The 19,833-nt window shown below is 38.2% G+C and overlaps 1 protein-coding gene across 2 annotated transcripts in view; it reads left to right on the top strand.

The window, feature by feature from the left end:
- The window catches only part of sipa1l2 (signal-induced proliferation-associated 1 like 2), a 67,697-nt gene that overhangs the window by 24,364 nt on the left and 23,500 nt on the right, over positions 1-19,833 (top strand). The window contains exons 2-9 of one of the 2 annotated variants that reach the window (XM_052569013.1): positions 9,099-9,269; positions 9,393-10,817; positions 10,944-11,071; positions 11,858-12,046; positions 15,141-15,315; positions 15,602-15,705; positions 17,431-17,588; positions 18,432-19,017. In XM_052569013.1, the coding sequence (XP_052424973.1) occupies positions 9,449-10,817; positions 10,944-11,071; positions 11,858-12,046; positions 15,141-15,315; positions 15,602-15,705; positions 17,431-17,588; positions 18,432-19,017 (2,709 nt within the window). In that variant the 5' untranslated portion in view covers positions 9,099-9,269; positions 9,393-9,448. Of the gene's footprint in view, positions 1-9,098; positions 10,818-10,943; positions 11,072-11,857; positions 12,047-15,140; positions 15,316-15,601; positions 15,706-17,430; positions 17,589-18,431; positions 19,018-19,833 lie in introns of both variants that reach the window. The other variant, XM_052569011.1, reaches the window with a different exon arrangement.

Below are 19,833 nucleotides of genomic sequence, written 5' to 3'. Positions count from 1 at the left end.
AGGTTTATGAAAGAGCCTTGGCCTGTTTGCTCCCACTGACCTTAAAGAAGCCGAGACAGATGTAGAGTTGTGCCATCGATTGCTGTCGAAACATGCCATGCATGTGCGAAACAACCAGTCCCTGCATGTTTGTTTGTGTCTGGTCCTGTCCTTTGAATGTGTTTTTACCCGTTAGTGTTGTCAGCAGGTGAACCGCAGAAATCGACACTTGTGTCAAACTTTCAGCATGTTTGTCATTCGCCCCGCAGCTGTACACGATCTGAACGAACTTTTGCTTTATTCAGATTTTAATTAAACGAGGCACTAGGCCGAATCGCCCTTTATGTCGTTCCTAAACCCTCATTGATGTGTGTGAAAAGAAGGATTTGTGTCCTAACAAAAGGCTTACATAAACTCTTAACTCCTACTTTTTTTTAGCTGCTAGCTGATGAGCATTGTTCAAATAAACTCTTTTGGGCCTAGACCAAGACTTCTGGTGTTTAAAAGACTGAAGGTTTGGAGGTTAATTTACCTCATGGCCTTGTTTAAGATGCCCCCGTACAAGGTTCCATTACGCATAAGATTGGTGTTGTTTGTGGTCGATGTGTCATATGGAAGACATTAAATGGGTTAAAATTAGGATAACTTATGCCTAACAAAGCTCATTAGCCAAAATAGTTGGGTTCCTTGTAAAACAGTGGATGTGTGTGCCAGAAGCATACTTACTACGCAAATGTGTAAATGCTTGGGCAGTGCATTGTATGTGGGCAGCCCTGTGTACATAATGTTAAAGGTCATTATTTAGCTATTTTTTTTTTATTATTGGCATTGTTAATCGTGTCCACATGGCTGATTAACATAACTGTTAGCTTATCTTTTTGTCAGTTTCCGAAAATACAAGCAAGATTTAGATGGTATTTAAAAACTTTTCATTGGGATTTGATTAAATATAGCATACAATTAATGTTTGTATAATTCCAGTAATATTAGGTGTTAATTTACTAATTTGTGTCTAATATCCTGTAATTAAAGATGGCGTATGTATTTTCATCACCAGTACTGGTTCCAAACAGGTCGCAGTTCCACTTGCTGTCACTAGTGCTCAACACATTTTAATTTATTAGGTATAGTTGACCACCACTTCAAGTCAGCTTAAAGTGGAAATTTTGCATCTTTTCTTCCCTACTCTGACACGCATCCAAGTGAAGCTTTTTGGACAAGAAATTGTAGGGTGGGATTTATCAGTCGAGAACTGATTGAATCGCTGGCTTGTTGTTGAGAATTGCTGCGGTCTCATGTGAGATGATGTTGTGCTGGGATATGGGAGTAAATATAGTTCTATTAAAAACTACCAAGGGGCACATGAACAAAAAAAAAGAAAAAGATGTGCACTCACGGTAGGGATGCTTCGATCAACCTTTTTCGGCTCCGATACTGATACCTGGGGTTCAGTTTCGGTTGAAACAAATACCAATCTGATGCCAGTGCAGTTAAAAAAAAAAAAAAAAGACAAAAAAAAAACAACATTTCTTTATCTGTGTGTGTGGAACTGATAATCACTCTTCTGCAATATTGCACTCTTCTGCAAAGATGCAAATTTAACATATGCGCAAAACTTGAATATTGCATGAAACATTTACGAATAAAGCACCTTTTCCATCCAACGAGTCAAAGAAAACAAAGAAATATCACTTACTGGTATACTGGCACTAAAAATATCTTAGAAAACTAGGAGAAGCCACTGAATATAATCATTTTCATATGTAATAATAAATTATGTGCGCTTCAGAGAGAGCAGATGTAACACAATAAATGTGGTCATTGCTTTTAGAGTTGGATGCTTGCTGTTTGGGAATGCAGTCATGTAAGACCATAATTATACTAAATACTTTGATGACAGACTTTCATCAGGCATTTCTGAACAACCAAAACAAAATATAGAGGCTGTGAACGAGATCGGTCCACTGGTTAGTCAGTTTATCCCATCTCATAGCACAAAGTCACATTACTTTTTCAATGCGCATTGTGGAATTTATTCGGTAAATGTGTTTAAAGAGTAAAATTTCAGTTACTGTACATGTTAAAATTTTTTGTTTTTTCCTACTCCCATGTTTTGTTCTAACAGACATCTGGTAACATGATGCAACAATAAACTCAAGAGACGGTTATTTTATGAAAAATCTGACATTTATTAACAAATCAAGTATAATAATAATAATGGGAACACTGGATGAGATCCCACTCATATGGTATTTAGTTTATTTGTGCAGATCTTAAAAAGGGTCAAAGAAATAATGCCGAAATTCTTTGACCGATACCCGATCCTGCAAAGAATGGCAGTATCGGAGCCAATAACTGAAATGAGTTTTGGATCAGTGCATCCTTACTGCACGGATAAATATATACAAAAAATTGTAATAGAAATTTTGATTTCATGACTTTAATGCCCTTTGGCGGTAACAAACCTCAGAATTCAAGGGGGTGATATATTTGCCCAAAAATATAGCTGCAATGCATGTTGTTATTATTAGGGTAGCTAACTTTAAATATGCCAACAGTTAAATTAACTTTAACTTGCTCGGCAAGATTGTCTTCAAGTTAAAACTGTTGCTGTAAGAAAACCATTTACGTTAAAACGCCACTGTGGCACCGCTGAGAAAGCTTTCTGGTTTGCGTTAGGAATTGCTGACACATTTCGCTAAAAGCTAGAGTATGTTTCAGGCCTAGAGTGACTGAGGAAAAATGGGATTTGGAGGAGGAGGTGGGTGTCCCTCATGTTTCAATCCAACTGGCTGTGAGGTAAAATATCTCAATGATAATTGCCTGTCTCCTCCACTTCAGTCGCAGCTGAGAATGATGGAAAATCTGTCTAAACGAGGGCTATTCCAGATGTTATTGATAAGATCGACAATGAGTACATGAAATACTGTGTTCGCAGCTTGTGTCATTAACAGGACTTTATCTCTTATTGGGCTGGATGCCATAAACTCTATCACAGACAGACGTGTCTAGTGTAGCAGATGCTGAATGGCTGTCTGCGTTTGCGCCTGTCTGACTCATTTTAACAGCTGATACACGTTATCCAGGTCAGTCAAAGCCAAAAGCTGAGTCTGAATCATGAAAGTGAATGGAAAAAATTTTTTCACCCACTTTGACTTACCGAGGGCCTTTTGTCCCGTATTAGGAGGGGTAGAAGCAGTCAAGCTGTAAGCTTTTAGCATGAAACTATGGCTCTTCCTTCTTGTTAAAGTACTGGCAATGAAAATCACAAGATCTTGACATGTTCTGGCACACGAGCCTGCATTCCGGTGTAAAATTTGCCAACTAGAAGTCATATCGCTTTGTAGAATACTTAGGAAGTAGCCATATCTGGGCTGTATCATATTGCAAATCATGGAAATGTGCGTTATTGCATTTTAACCAGAACACTTGCTTAGTTTTAAAACACAGCCTTTTCTCCCAGGCTGTTCCCTTTCTGTTTGCTCACTGTTGGAAGACTGTGTTTGTTTGGTAAACACCTGGAAATTATATTAACCCAAATGGTAAAGGTCAGTTGCTGTATTCCCTTCAGAAAGCCCCCTCAGTGCACCCCCTGGGGTCCAACCTTTTAACTCCCTGGGAGGATGTGAGGCCTGCCTTTTGTTTGTTTATTGTTCCTAGCCTATTTCTCATTGGATATGTTCCTCTTCCTCTCTTTCTCAGCATTCACTTCCTCACATTTTTTTTTCAGTGGAGTTAAGGCTGATGTATACTTCTGCGTCGGACCTATGCAGTAGCCTTCACGCCACAGGCTATGCGTCAGTTTTTATTTATACTTCTGTGTCATTGTCCGCATCGACGTGCAGTACACATCCAAACCACTAGGCTTCGGTGTCCATGAACAAGTTGCTTGTGTAACCCGCAGACCACTGCAAAAGCCGAAGTGGCTCATTGGAGGAGCATTATAGCCGTGACGGTGGCAAATAAATATCAAATCATTATTTGAAACTACAAAAGGAGACCACAATGGAACAGGAGAAGATGGCATTCTTTCAATCCCCACAAGGATTGGACCACGGCAGATCAACATTGTTTGTCGCGGACAACTACTGATTTATAATGCTATGTAGTATAATAAATGATAAGACACTTGTTCTTTGCTTTATTTCATGTAAGGTGGTGTAACATTTAAAATATTAAAGTGCACATAAACTCACACAAAACTCAAGTACTTATGCAGGGAAGGATTCTAGCAGACCAATCACAGCGCTTACGTTCCGCGTAGAATTGATGCCCTGTGAGATTTTTGGAGAGGTGCACGTCAGGCTGCACCGTAAAGGAGTGAATCTACGCTTAGGCCATGGCGTAGATCCAACGCAGAAGTATAAATCAGCCTTTAACCTTCAGTTTTTCATTGTACTCAAGAGGTGACATTTTGATCTGAAGTTTATAAATCAACCAAGTGCTGATCAACTTGAGATGTTTGTTATTTATTATAGCTTTTATTTATAATAAAAATAAACAATTTATTTTATTTGTAGATACAGATAGATTTTTAGATGTTCTAGATAGATATTGTTCATCTAAATGTCTTTGTTTGCCTCGTCTGACCCTACCGCAAAAGAATGAGTCATTTTTATTTTATGCATTTATTTTTTATTTTTATTTTACAGTGACATGATTAAAGTTTGATTATTTCTTTTTTAGGTTTTTAGTTATGTGTTTGTGTTCTTCGGTTGTAAGTCAAATACTTTTGTTCAGATATCCATGAAAGTATTATGGATTTTAGACTGTGATAATGAACAGAAATTTCCATGTGAAACATTAATGTAGGTTTCCTACATGCCAGTGTTTAGAATAAATCCAGTAGTGTTTGTGGCATGTGAGGCATTAGGGCACATCAGCTCCTGGCTCTTGTTATAGTGCCTCTAGCACTGGAATGCATAAGCGCCAAAGAGACTCCGGCCTTACTCCTAACAAGGAAAGGGAAATGAGAACACAAGACCTCCCAGCAGTGTCTCAGGAATGAGAAATGTAGGTGAGCTCAGGCCTGGAAAGCTTTGACAGCATCTGACAAGGTGTGCCCATGTAGGGTGTTCACTGAGGCTGATGTCAAAACCTTCTGGTTCTACTAGGTGTCTGCTCGCCCCAGTTACCCTGCCAAAACTGCAGGGCTCAATTTACTCAGTACTTCTGTCAAAATCATACTTGTTTACTTGTTGGCAAACAAATGTGGCCAGGAAACAATAATCCATTAGGTGTAACCTTGTAGCATTGATTTGGGCTTAGGAAAGTCTCAGTTTGCTGCAGTTTTTCAGTGTTTCCATCTGTGAAATGTTGTATTGTGTGGTCAACAATGGGGACCAAAAAGATTTAAAGTAGTTTGTTCGTTCGTTCTTTTTTTTTTTCTTTCTACAAAAATAGAAATATCAACATAATATGATTTTGCCAGGATTGCAAGATAAAATGTTTTTTTTGTACCTCCTAAAAACCAAGAAGAAAAAGACAGAATTGTGAGATGTAAATACAGTTTACATTAATAACAGTAACATTTCTGTAAAAAGTTCATTTGATTTTTTTGTATTATTATTATTAATTTTACTGATGATTTTTTTTATCATTTGCCTAAATTGCTTTAATGACCGCAGTGCACAGTCTCCCAAAATTTGTGCAAAACTTAATGTTATTTAAGTTTAATGTTATTTAGCATTATTTGAGATCCAAATAGCTTCATGTTACAGATTTTTTTTTCACAGAATCTCAAACATTTCTTTGTATTTTTCCTTCTAAAATCCTCAAACTTTGTTTATTTGGAGATCTAATGTAGATTTAGATTTTCAGGCTTTTTAGTGTGGAACTTTGGGCCATTCTGTATGTGGGTTGGACAGATGGGGACACTCTGTAAGTGCGTTGACCTCCTTTCCAGCATTGTTTTGATCTGTGATGATTTCATACCACATTTCAGAGCCCATGTCTCAAAAAGGACCAATGTTCCCGTCAGTCATCCAGTAAAGTGTGACGTCGCTTAGATTTAAGTAACAGCAGACTAACCAAATCTCTTTTCCGAGAAAACAATCAGAATGTTGTGGATTTATTACCTAACATCACACAAGAGTGTCCACGTAAGCTGCTTATTCTATTTGTGGCAAACCCTCCTTTGAGTCATGCCTGTCAGGAAGTGGAGATTTCTAACAAGAGAAACCACGCTTTAGTTCAAATATTCCCTCATATCTCTTGCCCCATCAAACCCTGGGCAGACAGGGACTCTTTTTAACCTCTGTGGCTGTTGGAAATGATAGACGGCCCAGTGTGGTCACAGTCCCCACTATAGATCCAGCTGTCTAAATAGATTGGGTCAGTGTGTCTTTGCGATGGGCGATGATAGCGATGATGAGCTCTGTTGTTTGGGTGGCACGGTGCATGTGAGCAAGCGTTTGAAAGCAGGGGACCGGCTCATAATGGTAATCAATGACCTGTACAGGAACTGCAGCTGGACGGAGGGCGTTGGAGGAGACAGGATTGGCCATTTGCCGGGCTCTGAAGCCCAGCGGGAGATGGTGGGAGGGAGCCTTTCAGATGTGCAATTTGTTGTCCTCTCAAGCCTTTGCAAGTGCTTGATGCTCTGTTTCTCTTTCTTCTCTTGTTTTGGATAAGGCTGATTTATTGAGAAACTAATGCGCTAATGCCTCTAAAGACAGTGTACACATTATTCTAACACATTTTTTTCCATTTATTTTGAAGTAAACGAGTCCCAAAACAGATATTTGTTGTATCATAGGGATCAGAGTAATTTTGTATGTCTTGGAGGACAACGGACCTCCTTCTGACATATGTATTTTTAAAACCTCAGACGATTCGCAGGAAGAGCCAATATAATAATTAATGTGAGTTGCATTCAACCTTCTTTCAAAGATTAAGGCGTATGTTTAGACTGAATTATTTCTCAATCCTGTGATGTTGAAAAAAACATGATTATGTTTTTCTAAGTTGTATTTTACTTTATAACAAAATGTGTTTTACACTGCACTAATGATAATGGCTATTTTCTGAGCTATGATAATGAGAATTGATGGTATGTGCATTATTGTCTCAATAATGTCATGTTTAATAATAATAATAATGTGTAAAAAAATCATACATCTCCTAAATATTACCAAAATATTTTTATGCGTTTAGAATAGTTGCAATATATATGTTTCTTTATAATTTATTCGCCTTCTGTTTGAAATAGAATTCTAGACCATTTTTGCTGGGGTTTTTTTTTCTGAGATTTCCTGAGACTTTTCACTTTCCCTTTCACTTGTGAGGATATCAAAGCTCTTCAAATCAAAGATTTCATCTTTCATGAAAGAGAGCCTCCTTACATGTTGCTCTTTCCTCCTTTAAAATTTAACAGCATTCTTTAAAAATGAAACAGCTTGTCATTTGTGCACATATTATTTATCTTTTTCTGATGCCTGATGCTAAGTTTAGCCTGAGAGGCCCTTTCTGTTCACGCCATGTTCAGATTAATCCAATGTTCAGTGCTTCTGGGAATGTTTACGATCATGGAACGTCTGCATTTTAAATTTTTGATACATCCAAGCAATAATACCTCTGCATCTCCTCTGGGGATGAATGTGTCCCTTTATCCAAGTGTCAGTGCCATGTCTTTTGATAAATATTTAATTTCCCCTCCATCTAGACGTCAGCTGAAATCAAATTTCTTTTAGAGGAGATTTTATGTTATGATTAAAGATTACAAACAATTGTTTTCTTGGAATGATATGCTCCCGTTAATTGTTTTCAATAAGACAAATGTGTAAAGTAAGTAAATTTTGTTTCCATGTTGACATTAAATCACAGCTCTGAATCCAGTGAATTTCCAGAGTCTAGATAGATATTGCAGTTTGAAAGGTAAAACTTTGTGGTTTACAGCTGGTGTTGGATGTGTTTATTTGGGAGGGAGGGTTAAAGGTTTTGGGGTCAGTGTGTTTGTAACAGACAGACAGAACTGCACGTCCAAAACACATTATTAATAAATGCCAGTTTAATCGGCTTTCCTTTGAAGGATTATTTTTAGTTTGCTGAATTTCACAGTGTGTACCCATAGTGGCATCTGTCAGTACTGTAATTTTATACTCTCTTCCGTTCTCACTAGTACGTTATTTTTGGATATGATATTGAAAAGCGCTTTCACTGAAAGGCAGTCTCTGGGTTCATTGCACTAAACCAGTCTTTTTTTTTTTTTTTTTTTTGGTGCAGGACCCAGATTTTACATTGAGTATCAAGTGGGGACCCAAATCAATACTAAAATCAAAACAAATGTTCTTAAATTAAATATCAACACCCTACATGGACACATACTGTCAGATGCTGTCAAATATTGAAATTACTGTAAACTTGTTTAGCCAAGTGTAATTGGAACAGATTTAAGTAACAAAGTTAAATTAATTATTTAATGTGCGACCTTTAAAGTAAAAAAAAGAAAAGAAGATTTTTGAAGATTCATATGCCTGTTTATTCTGCATTTTTAATAATGAATAATTTTATAGTTAATTGCATTTTATTTATTTTATTTAGCTTTTTTCCCCCACACTGAACTCAGTGGAAGAATACTGATTTTAAAATTGATGAATTCGGAAAACAAATTATGGTAGAGAGGTTAATATTTTTGAACATTTGTCATTTTCATTAAGAATTCTGATTCTTATTAAATACTTCAGCTTTGCATTTTGTGAAACAAAAATATTTTTTCAAAGTTTTGTTGGCTTTTTTCTTGAAATAACCACATTGAATATCTTTTCTGCTTAACACTGTGGGGAAAGTGGTCTGGATCTGTTATGCTGTTTATCAGAAATATTGCAGTGCCTAGCCCATCAATGCTTTTTGATTTAGATTTTTACCTCTAATTATTCTTTGCACAAAGGTCAAAAAAGTGTTACATTTGTTATATAGATGTTCCAGAAATGGCATGCATTCAGGTAAAAAAGAAAAGTTCTGTCTGAATAGACATTCAAATCCTTATTAAATTAATTGGTCTTTTTGCAGGTGCTTTGTTCAGATTTTGAGTGCTTTACGTTCTTTCAAGGTCACATTGGTATCTCTCCCTCCCAAATGGATTCTCCAATGATATCTCTCTCTTTCTCGTTTCCTTTCAGAGCATCAGAGAGATCCCACCTGGCTTTAAGCCTACATGCCTGTGAAATGACCGCATCTCCTGCTTGCCCTCCCGTGGAGTGAGCAGTTGTCCTTGACAGTGAAACAGATATAAAGAGAGCCATTCTCCTCCTATGGATTACAGACCCATAGGTCTGAACGCCCTGACGTGGGTCAGTCATCTTTCACAGACTTCTCCCAGCACCGTCAAGCTCCTTCACCATTCTGTAAAATGCTGGAGTTGGAATTCCTGGTCTGGACAATTTAACGTCAGTTATGAATGTCCCTGTCTTTAGGACCAGAGGCACAGCAGACGAGGTCGTTTAAGCTTGAGAAGCGCCTCACTTCAGAAATGCAGACCGATGATCTATTTGCCAAAAAACTTCAAGCATTGAATGATAATATGGGACCTCCTGGTGCAAACACACAGGGAACACCAGCAGTGCCCAAGATGGGCGTACGTGCAAGAGTGTCCGATTGGCCACAGAAGAAGGATGGCCAAGGTCCACTACCCAGATATGAAAGCCTAATGACGAACTTCCAGAATGGACAACCCAGTCAGTCGCCGGAAGATATGGTCAAACAAAGCCCAGGTTCTCCTCCCAACCCCAGCTTTATGGATCCAAAATATGGACTTGGTGAACTTCTAAACCACTCTCCTGGTAAAGTTCACCACGTCCTCCAGAAAAGGAGCAACAGTGATGTCACCATCAGTGATATAGGGGCAGAGGACGTGGATCAGACAGCAATTAACCCCAATACAGGTGCCACTTTGCACCGAGAGTATGGAAGCACATCCTCCATCAATCGCCAGGGTTTGCCCGATGAAGGATTTTTTGGCAATTTGAAGGTTTTCCAGCCAGAACTCTTGGAGCAACCAAGTGCACCACCTCCACATGGCTTTCCAGAATTTCGTCGGTATGAAGCTGCCATTTCTCCAAGTCTTCAGACTGCTGCGCAGATTGCACGGGGGGACATTCTCTGCATTCCAAACTACTCGGACTATGTGGACAGTTCCCTCTTCTATAGCAGAGAAAGAGAGAAGTCTTTCCTACAGCGACAGAAATCTGAAAAGGGTGAGACATCCATTTTCCGCAGGCTGAAAACCTTGAAAAGCGAGCAGAGGCAACTAAGCGACCATGACGATTGTAGTAGACATGGTCGCCCATTGAGTTTCCAAAGATGTTTTGCCCACTATGACGTACAGAGTGTGCTTTTCAATATTAGCGAGGCTGTTACCAATCGTGCTAACTTGGCACGACGGAAGAATATTTCCACGGGGGCTTCTGCAGCATCCCAACACCAAATTGGTGGGGGAATGGACAGTCTTGACCCGCTGTCTGTTTGCGAATCCCCTTTGGACAGCTGTGAGGAGCTAGGTCAAAAAGCTTGTACAGATCCTGATGAAGGGGATGGGAAGAGCAACGGTTTGGTGCTGAGCTGCCCATATTTTCGTAACGAGATAGGTGGTGAAGGTGAAAGAAAACTGAGCGTCACCAAACCAAACAGTGGACCCCCCAACAATGTAGGTGACAACTATACCATTGAGTCTACTTTAAGCTCACACTGCACCAATGCGGGGGTTTCCGTCTTGGAAATGTCACGTGAGAATTACGCCTCTCGTGAAAACTACGCTGTTCCACGGGATTGCATCAAACGCTACATCATTGAGCACATTGACATGGGTGCATACTACTATCAAAAATTATTTTTCAATAAAGGTATGTTGTACAGTCTAGAAGTCCATTTGATTGGTCTGCACAAAAGTGAACTATAGTGATAGATATGTATCTCTGAGTGAATCTCTCCCTGTATGTTTATCCCTTCTTATTCTCTTTTCTTTAAAGAACATCAGAACTACTTTGGTGTCGATGAGAACTTGGGCCCAGTGGCAGTAAGCATTCGAAGGGAGAAACTGGAGGAGGGGAAGGAGGGACCACAGTATAATTATAGAGTCATCTTCAGGACCAGCGAGGTAGAACTGTTTCTTTAAAACACACGGTTTAACGCACATTGTTTAACAATTTGTTTTTACATCCATTGGTCTTTGAGCTAGTCAAGTTTAGGGGAATAGCTTTTAATTACATTACTCATTGCATTTGTGTGCCATATCATGCAATGAGTGGACTTCTCATTCATTTATAATTGATTTCCATCTTTCCATTAAGTGCATTTCCCAAAACTTGTATATCATTCCTTCTGAATACAAATCAGAGCTGCCTCAATAATAGCATTGATTGTTTTGAAAATCAGCTCAAGATGGATGATGTCTGTGGCGTACTATTGATTTTTCCATGTATGGTTATATAAATTACCTTACTGTACTACATGATTCTCACCACTGACTCTATAAAAGTTCCAACCACTGCGGCTTTCAAAATGGCAAGAGATCTTTCATATTTGGCCTGCCAGGGGTTTTCCTTAGGGTGACTGGATAGTTTTCTGAACTGGCTGTTGAGCGTACAATGGACCTCTTGCTAAAAGCCAAAGCGTTACTTCAGCATTCGCCACAGTTAGTTGAACTCAATTATTCATCAGAAAGATTGGCAGAGCATGTCGCCGGATTCAGCATCATTGAAGGGACACTCTTAGAGAGTGCTTTGCCATTTGAGAGACAACTGCAATGGTTTATCCATCTGTTCACTATTTGAGAATGCTGTGTATTCGTTTAAGAGATACATGTGCTCATTTCAACAAACATTGTGAATTCCGTTTTTCTTTTTTTGCTAAACTTCTCTCTTTCCACTCTGTCTATCTTCAGCTCACCACTTTGAGAGGTTCAATCATGGAGGATGCCGTCCCCTCCACGGCTAAGCATGGGACTTCCCGTGGACTCCCTCTTAAAGAGGTGATGGAGTACGTAGTTCCTGAGGTCAACATTCAGTGCCTCAGACTGGCCACCAGCTCACCTAAAGTCCCAGAACAACTGCTGAAGCTGGATCAGCAGGGGGTAAGTACTGTACTAAAAGCTGTACAGCCAGTTTTACACATAGAAATGGTAGACATATTACTTATAAAAATGTGTAAAATTTGTGAATATGGCATATGTCATAAAAAAAAAAAAATACAGTAGCCAAACCTAATAATAATTTGTCTACAATAGGCGGCCAACCAGAGTGTGCGTTCTGCCGCCATGTTCGCTGCCGCCGCCATGTCTGAAAAGTGCATTTGCAGCTTTTGACCGCTGAGTGGCACATTTTAACCATAAGTTATCAAAAGCCTTGTTTCCACCGCAGGAACTTTACCCAGGAACTAGGGACTTTGGGCTGGTACTCGGTGTGTTTCCACCCCAGGAACCAGGATCTAAATAAAGTTCTGGGTAAATAAATGCCCCTCAGAAAGTCCCTGCTAGCGAGGTAGTACTTTTTTGGGGGCAGGACTTGGGCACTTAGCATGCTGATTGGTTGAGTTCACACAGCACTGTGCTTTCAACCACCATTTATTCTGACCATTTTCAAAATATTACTGTTATTGTGTCATGAAATGTAATTTTAAAAGTATTTCAGTTGAGAATTTAGTTGTTTAAAACTCATATCTGTGGTTTATTAATAAAGACAGCGCCTATTTAAAAATGCGTTTTGCTGATTTCGTAGACGGTCAGCTCCACGCAATTTTTTTTGTATTTTTGTGCTGAAACAGTTCCACCTTATATAAATGTCTAAAATATTAGATGTGTATGTGACCATTTTAATCAGCGCCCTGTAGTGTGACATGCAGTAATTAATCTAAATTTGTTTTAAACATTATTTATTCTTATTTTATAATTGTATAATTTGCCATTTTATGTCCTATTAACTAAGAGACTGTATTGAATATAGTTGTTTATGCCGTATGACCATTTAAAATGAATTAATCCGTTCATAAATTGGAACTGAATTGCAGTCTTGTAAAAGAAGTGTTGTAGTACTGTTTCCCTTATACTGATATGTTAATTTATTAAAAAAAATTGGATGATAAATACATGTCCATTAACGTTTATACATTAACTATCCAATCTACCCTTTGCTAGTGCTTGAACTGGTAAAATATACAACAAGCGTTTCTCCACAATACAGCCAGACTGTAAAATGATCGTACCACTATTTGGACAGTAAGAGACAGTTTGGCTAACACAAACTGACAGGTGGGAAGAAACTCCATTCTCTGGGATGATTCATAGCATACAGAGCACAATGTTGTGAACTTTACATGTCCGCAAGGCTTGTAATTACTAAGTGGGGGTTTGAGAAACTATCAGTTATATCCTTCATACATCCCATTTGCTTAGTTTTAATGCGTACTGATAAAACCAGAAACAGATGTTTTAAACTTCTGCTGATGATGTGATGTCCTTAATGCTGTTGTTCATTTGGCAGCTTAAGCAGGATTGAGCTTGTAAAGTGGTTCCTTTGGGCAAGGCGCCTATCAGGTGCCACCGATGGCCTTATAATATTTCCGTTTGAGGGTTCAAATTGCAGGTGTGTCAGGATGAGACGGTGTTTTACTAAAGAAGCCTTTTATAAAAACAAAGATCCAATTACTTATTGACAGACCCAGACTTGCACATCTCAGGGCTAGAGTGGAACAGAGAGATTAGCAGTTTTGTCAGTACATTGACTGAATGGAATCTGAGAAGCAGTTAAAGTCTTGATCGATATTGCAGCCACACGATGGGGAGAAAATCTGAAGAGTAACCCTCTAGAACAATGAATACATTGAAAGAGGCTAGTTGTAAAATTAAGGTTCGTAATTATTTCAAGTGGTATTTTGTCGTCTCCAATCAATCAGTTTCAATGAATACCTTATTGAGGACCTAACTGTAAAATGATAATTCAGCTATTGTCTGCATTTCCAGTGCTCAGACAAAAGATAACTAGTTTTCAAGGCAAATTATTTGGCAAAAACCTCTGAAAACATCACCATGGCAACCACCTAGCCACACATAACAGCCACTTGACCCATCTGAGCCGCTGCCAACTGTGACCAGCAGCACTTGAAATGAAAGAAAAGAAAACCATTGCTCGTCTTATGCTTTCTTGAGTCCCCCGTCTTTGTCCATTTCTTCATCTCACCCTCCATATTCTCTCCCAGTTCTTCCCTCTCTGATAATGGTGGGGGTTTTTCTCCTCTAAAGACTATTGGTGACATTTTATGGCACAAAAGCCAAAGCAATTGTAAGAATAGCACTAAAATTGCTTTTACCATTTCTGAATTACAAGACATTTTGGACAATTACCTTAGACCTGGTAATTTGTAAACCAGCATTTTTCAGTTTGTCATCCGATCATAAATTCCTAGTATTATGAATGTTAAGTATCATATTTTTGACGTACGGTTCATTATCTTTTAATGATTTTCGAAATAATTGTCTGGCTCTGCACTTTTTTTGCCTATTTGATGCCGTGTCTGGTTCCAAAGGTTCTTTCTTTAGTTTATGGCTGGTATGTGTGTCTCATACAAAAGTGGCATCTGAGCCCAGTCCACATGTTATTACGTGTCAGGCTTTTGTGTAGATTGATAGCACTTAACATGACTGAATCACCACTTGTGGTAGACGATGTATATCACCGTTCCATAATATGCTTTAAGAGTGCTTTTAAAGGTTTCCTGTACAATGTGCATTAAAGACTGGATAAATATATCACTTTTGACTGTGTTCTTTTAGAATTGATTCTGTTTCGTAATCCTGCCATGTAATATGCAAGGGACAGGACTAAAATATTGTTTTATATTGTTTATATATGGGAAAATATTTATAATATTTCATTTAAATTATGTGAAAAGGGAAGACCAAAACTGATACAATATATGAAATGAATATATGAAAAGTTGATAGGTACCAGTCAAATATACCGTACATTTAATGGTCATAAAAAATAAAAGACCACAGAGTGCAGTGAATCCAGTATTCTGCAGAGATGTATAATAGGTGTAATTGGGGTTTTGCAATACTCTGTGAAGGATGTAATGACTGGTTCACACTGAAGGTTTATACACAAAAAAACTTGTCAAATATCATTATAATGATTGAAACTGATTATGTTTTTATTCTTTGTAAATTGTAGTTGAGTTACCAGCACAAAGTGGGAATCCTGTACTGCCAGGCTGGGCAGAGCACAGAGGAGGAGATGTACAATAATGAGAGTGGTAGTCCTGCACTGGAAGAGTTTCTAGATCTACTAGGTCAGAAAGTCCGTCTGAAAGGGTTCAACAAGTACAGGGCACAGCTGGACAACAAAAGTAAGTGCTGCTCTCAAGATCATATTTTTAAAATGTTTGAAAATTTGAAGCCAAAAAGCTAACTGGCAGCTTCAGGTTCATTTCTGAAATGGGTTTTGTTTATACCACATTTGTTCTCGGTCAGTGCATTGGACAGTTTCTCTTAATCTCTAAATCTGTACAGATGAGCCATTTGCAAATTAATATTGGACTGCAAGAGACTAATTTCATATTTCATCATCAGTGTCTTTTTAATTTACTGCCTTTTATTACTGATATGTGTGATATAATCACATTGTTTCTGCAGCGGATTCCACTGGCACTCACTCTCTCTACACCACCTATAAAGACTTTGAACTGATGTTTCACGTCTCTACAATGCTGCCCTACACACCCAACAACAGACAACAAGTGAGTCGGACACATTTCATACTTAATACCTACTTTTCATCTACTCATCTTTATGATCCAAGGCCATATGACCTTTTTAGATGGAACTTAAAGAGAGATATTTAGAGTTCTATATATTTGAGTTCTTAGTGTGCTTTAAGCTATTTCTGTTCAACAAAGAATCCAGAAAAAAAACATGCATCAATGTTTCCACAAGAATAAATCAAACCGTACAATCATTTTCAACATTGCTAATAGTAATAAACATTTCTTGAGCACCAAATCAGCATATTAAAGTGATTTATGAAGTATCACGTGACACTGAAGAATGGAGTTATGATGCGGAACATTCAGCTATACCCTCACAGGAATAAATTACATTATATATATTATATTTATATTATATATATATTATATAATATAACAGTTGCAATTAAAAATTGTCATAGTATTTTATAATATTACTGTCTTTGTTGTTAAAATGTTAAATACAAAAAAATAATTTTGGTATGGTTTAATAAGAAGCTGATGACAACACTTTGATTTAATGGTAGAAATTTCACATGTAGATAGGTGCGATTTATAATTTCTTTTTTTGCGAACAAAAAAGCAGATAATCCAAGATAGATTGGTCTTTCTGCTGATTTATGCACACTTGAACAAGCACCTGCGCAAATGAGATTCAGGTCTGATCACTTACTCATGCCTGTCTACACAAAACTCTTTCAGCCCTCGTCAGTTCTCTATTCAAGTGGCTGGTCTTGATCTGTGCATCTTTCAGACCTCACAGAACCTAGACCAATTGTCCTGCATCCTGCTAATTGTAAACACTTCAGCGGGCAGGCCACGTTGTCATAGCAACTGTCTGAATGCTCCATCTTTCTTTTTTTTTCTTTTTTTTTTAAAAGCTCCCTTTCCAGTTGCCAGGACAAGGCACAGATTTTATGTTTTAAGTTGAGAGCAGGACGTATCATGGCTAATTAATGTAAAGAAATGCATCATTTTCTGATGGTGAAAGCCTGTTCTTATTTATTTGGTGGAACAAATGTAAAAATATTTATTTCCCTTATCCGCTGTACTTCTCAATGGGCGGAACAATCCTAATAGAGTCTGCCGCAGATTCATTTACCACCGTAACAGCTTTCCATCAATGACTTCCTGAAATCCCCATGGCTAGACTGAGCTCAGTCGAATGATAAAATTGAGATTCGTGCTTTTAATAGAAAGGATTTTAATGGAATTAGTAAAAAGAGAAGTATAGGAGCCCTTTCTTGAGTCTTTATTTGGCCGATATAGGGATTTGTTGTTTTCTGTCCATTGGATCATGGTCCGATAGGGATAATCTTGGAAAATAAGCTGAAGATCTCCACAGCTTTGAGCTTTAAATTCAGTACACCTCTGATCCTCTTTCTTTCCTTTGCTGACAGAGAGATGAGCCCAAAGGATATACAGTAGACTACAGCTAAACCATTTACACATTACTTAAGCTTTCTTATAGAAACAGTTGTTTATCCAGTATGCAGTAAATTATATGTGGATGTTTCTGTTGATTTTTTTTTTTTCATTTATATGAAAATATTTATTTATTATTTAACTTTCTTTAATTTAATTTTCTATCCTGTTATGCATGTTTTTCCACTTTTGTTTGAAGTTTGTTTTTGCTTTGGATGACATCAACTGTAACTAGTTTCTTGTTAAAATGTGCACTATGATGACTTTCTTCTTATGATGTGTTTCCCCATCCAGCTGCTGAGGAAAAGGCACATTGGAAATGACATCGTTACCATCATTTTCCAGGAACCAGGAGCTTTTCCATTCACACCCCAAAACATACGCTCTCATTTTCAACACGTCTTCATCATCATCAAAGTCCACAATCCTTGCACAGAGCATGTGTGTTACAGGTAAAATGTAAAATGTCAGTTACTCACCATTTTTAGCCTAGCCTGGAAAATAAAAGCTTATGTTTTACAATTAGAATGGTGATTAAGCTTATACATGTGGCTTTGCTAAGCACAATACTGTGTTTTGCAAAGTCATACCCAGTCCGTCCTGAATAAATCCAATTTTGTAAATGAAAGAACTCATTCTGTTGGGACGGTGGGCGGAGGTAGACGAAGATGCTTTCCAAACAGCTCGGTGACTGTCAGTTTTGACCTCTCAGAACGATAGGGAGGATTAAAGGATAAGATCGAAGGGTATTCAATTTCCAGTCTTATTTACTCAGTGTTTACCTCTTAAGCTTGTTCAGTGTAACATTTCAGAGAGCTGAGGGAGGCTGGAACCTGGCTCAAAGTAAAATCGCCCATCTCTAAGACGTGATTAAACAAGTGATTTTAATGTTGAAGTCAAATGGAAACGCTTTCTATTTATTCTTCTTACAGGGGACATGTTCTTCAGCCTTTTGCACGTATTACAGATATTTAAAGTTAAGCTTAATATGTGGAGACCGATGTAAGCCCTTCAGAGGTTGATTATATTAATGTCACAGTAAAAGGATATGTAAAATAAATAAATTAAAAATATATATATTTATATAAAAATATATATTATTTTTAGTGCTGTCAAACGATTAATCATGATTAATCACATCCAAAATAAACGTTTTGTATTGAAGTATCCTAACATCTTTTCAGAAACCTTTTTGATTGATTTTTTGTGGGATTCTTTAATGAATGAAACTTTGAAAAGAGCATCATATATTTAAATTGACTACACTAAATTCATTGTCTTTCTTTACTTAATAGTGTTGCGGTTGCCAGATCCAAAGACATGCCTGCGTTTGGACCTCCCATACCAAATGGGGTAATGTTCCCAAAGTCTGCTGTATTCCGGGACTTCCTGCTGGCCAAGGTGATCAACGGTGAAAACGCGGCCCACAAGTCTGAGAAGTTCCGTGCCATGGCAACGCGTACCCGCCAGGAATACCTTAAAGACCTTGTGGACAACTTTACCAGTGCAACGCCTGTGGACGCCTCAGGTCCAAAATTCAGCTTTATCACCCTAGGCGCCAAAAGGAAGGAGCGCAGTCGGCCAAGGAACAATGCTCATCTATACAGTACGGGAGCCATCACGTGGCCAGTGGTTGCTCGGGACAGTTGCCAGTCCATCGATATTGGTTGTTTGCTGGCCATCTCCCGAGAGTTTGTGGCGCTCATTGAGGAAGCGTCCCGAGAAGTGGTTTTCAACTGCTACTGCAAGGACGTGATTGGTTGGAGTTCGTCCTCAATAGTGGGCAGGGTTAAGCTCTTTTACGAGCGTGGCGACTGTGTGGTGTTTTCCGTGCAGGACGGATGCCCAGAGGAAGTTCGAGAGGTCGTACAACGGTTAGAGGTATGAGTAGCCAATCCAGAATGAAAGATCAAGTTTTATCTTAGCTGAAGCTAAAACCAAGCTTACCTTTTACTGTGAATAAGTGAGCAGTGTTGGTATACAGGATCAAGGTTCTGTTGGAATCAGGGGCCAAGGGTCAATGAATTAGCACTTTAAAAAGGGTATAAAGACCATGTTAGAGCAGATCACTTTACCTTAGCTTACCTTAAGCTTGCCAAAACTTTATTCACTCTGGGATAACTACATACATCAAGACACACCTTTATAAATCAATAGTAGTTCTGCTTCTTGCTTTATTGCCATCCCATTCATGCTCGGTTGGTCTAGACCTGCAGACATAAACTACATTTTTTACAGTGCAGTGGAGGTTTAAATAGGTGTACATGCCTTTTAGGTTGATGGACCCAGTCAGCATGTGTGGTCCATTCTCTTTGTGGGATTTGACAGCTTGTAAAATACTGTCCTTTGACTCTTAAACATGCTCTTAAATGTGTTTATTGCATTGGGTGGTTTGCTGTCATCATCATAGCATTTGTGCAGCAGACCATCAGCACGTTTTTCTTGGAATAAGCGAAATTTAAATTCAGTCATCATTTACTCAACACATTTTATTAAGTTTGGTGGCAAAAAAATAATAATTAATATGGTTTAGAATGGCAAAAGCCAAGTTATGTCTGAATTGAGTTTATATTTCATTTTAACCACCTCAGTGTCTTCAAAGTGCTTTTGTTGTTTTTGTGGGTGCTTAGAAAATGTGCCTTTGGCCTCTTAGCAACTTTACAGAGTCGGAGTAGTATCAGCTTACCTGAGGTTTGC

Source organism: Carassius gibelio, chromosome B11, assembly GCF_023724105.1.
Source record: "Carassius gibelio isolate Cgi1373 ecotype wild population from Czech Republic chromosome B11, carGib1.2-hapl.c, whole genome shotgun sequence".
Lineage (NCBI taxonomy): Eukaryota > Metazoa > Chordata > Actinopteri > Cypriniformes > Cyprinidae > Carassius > Carassius gibelio.
This window is presented reverse-complemented; position numbering and strand designations above follow the sequence as displayed.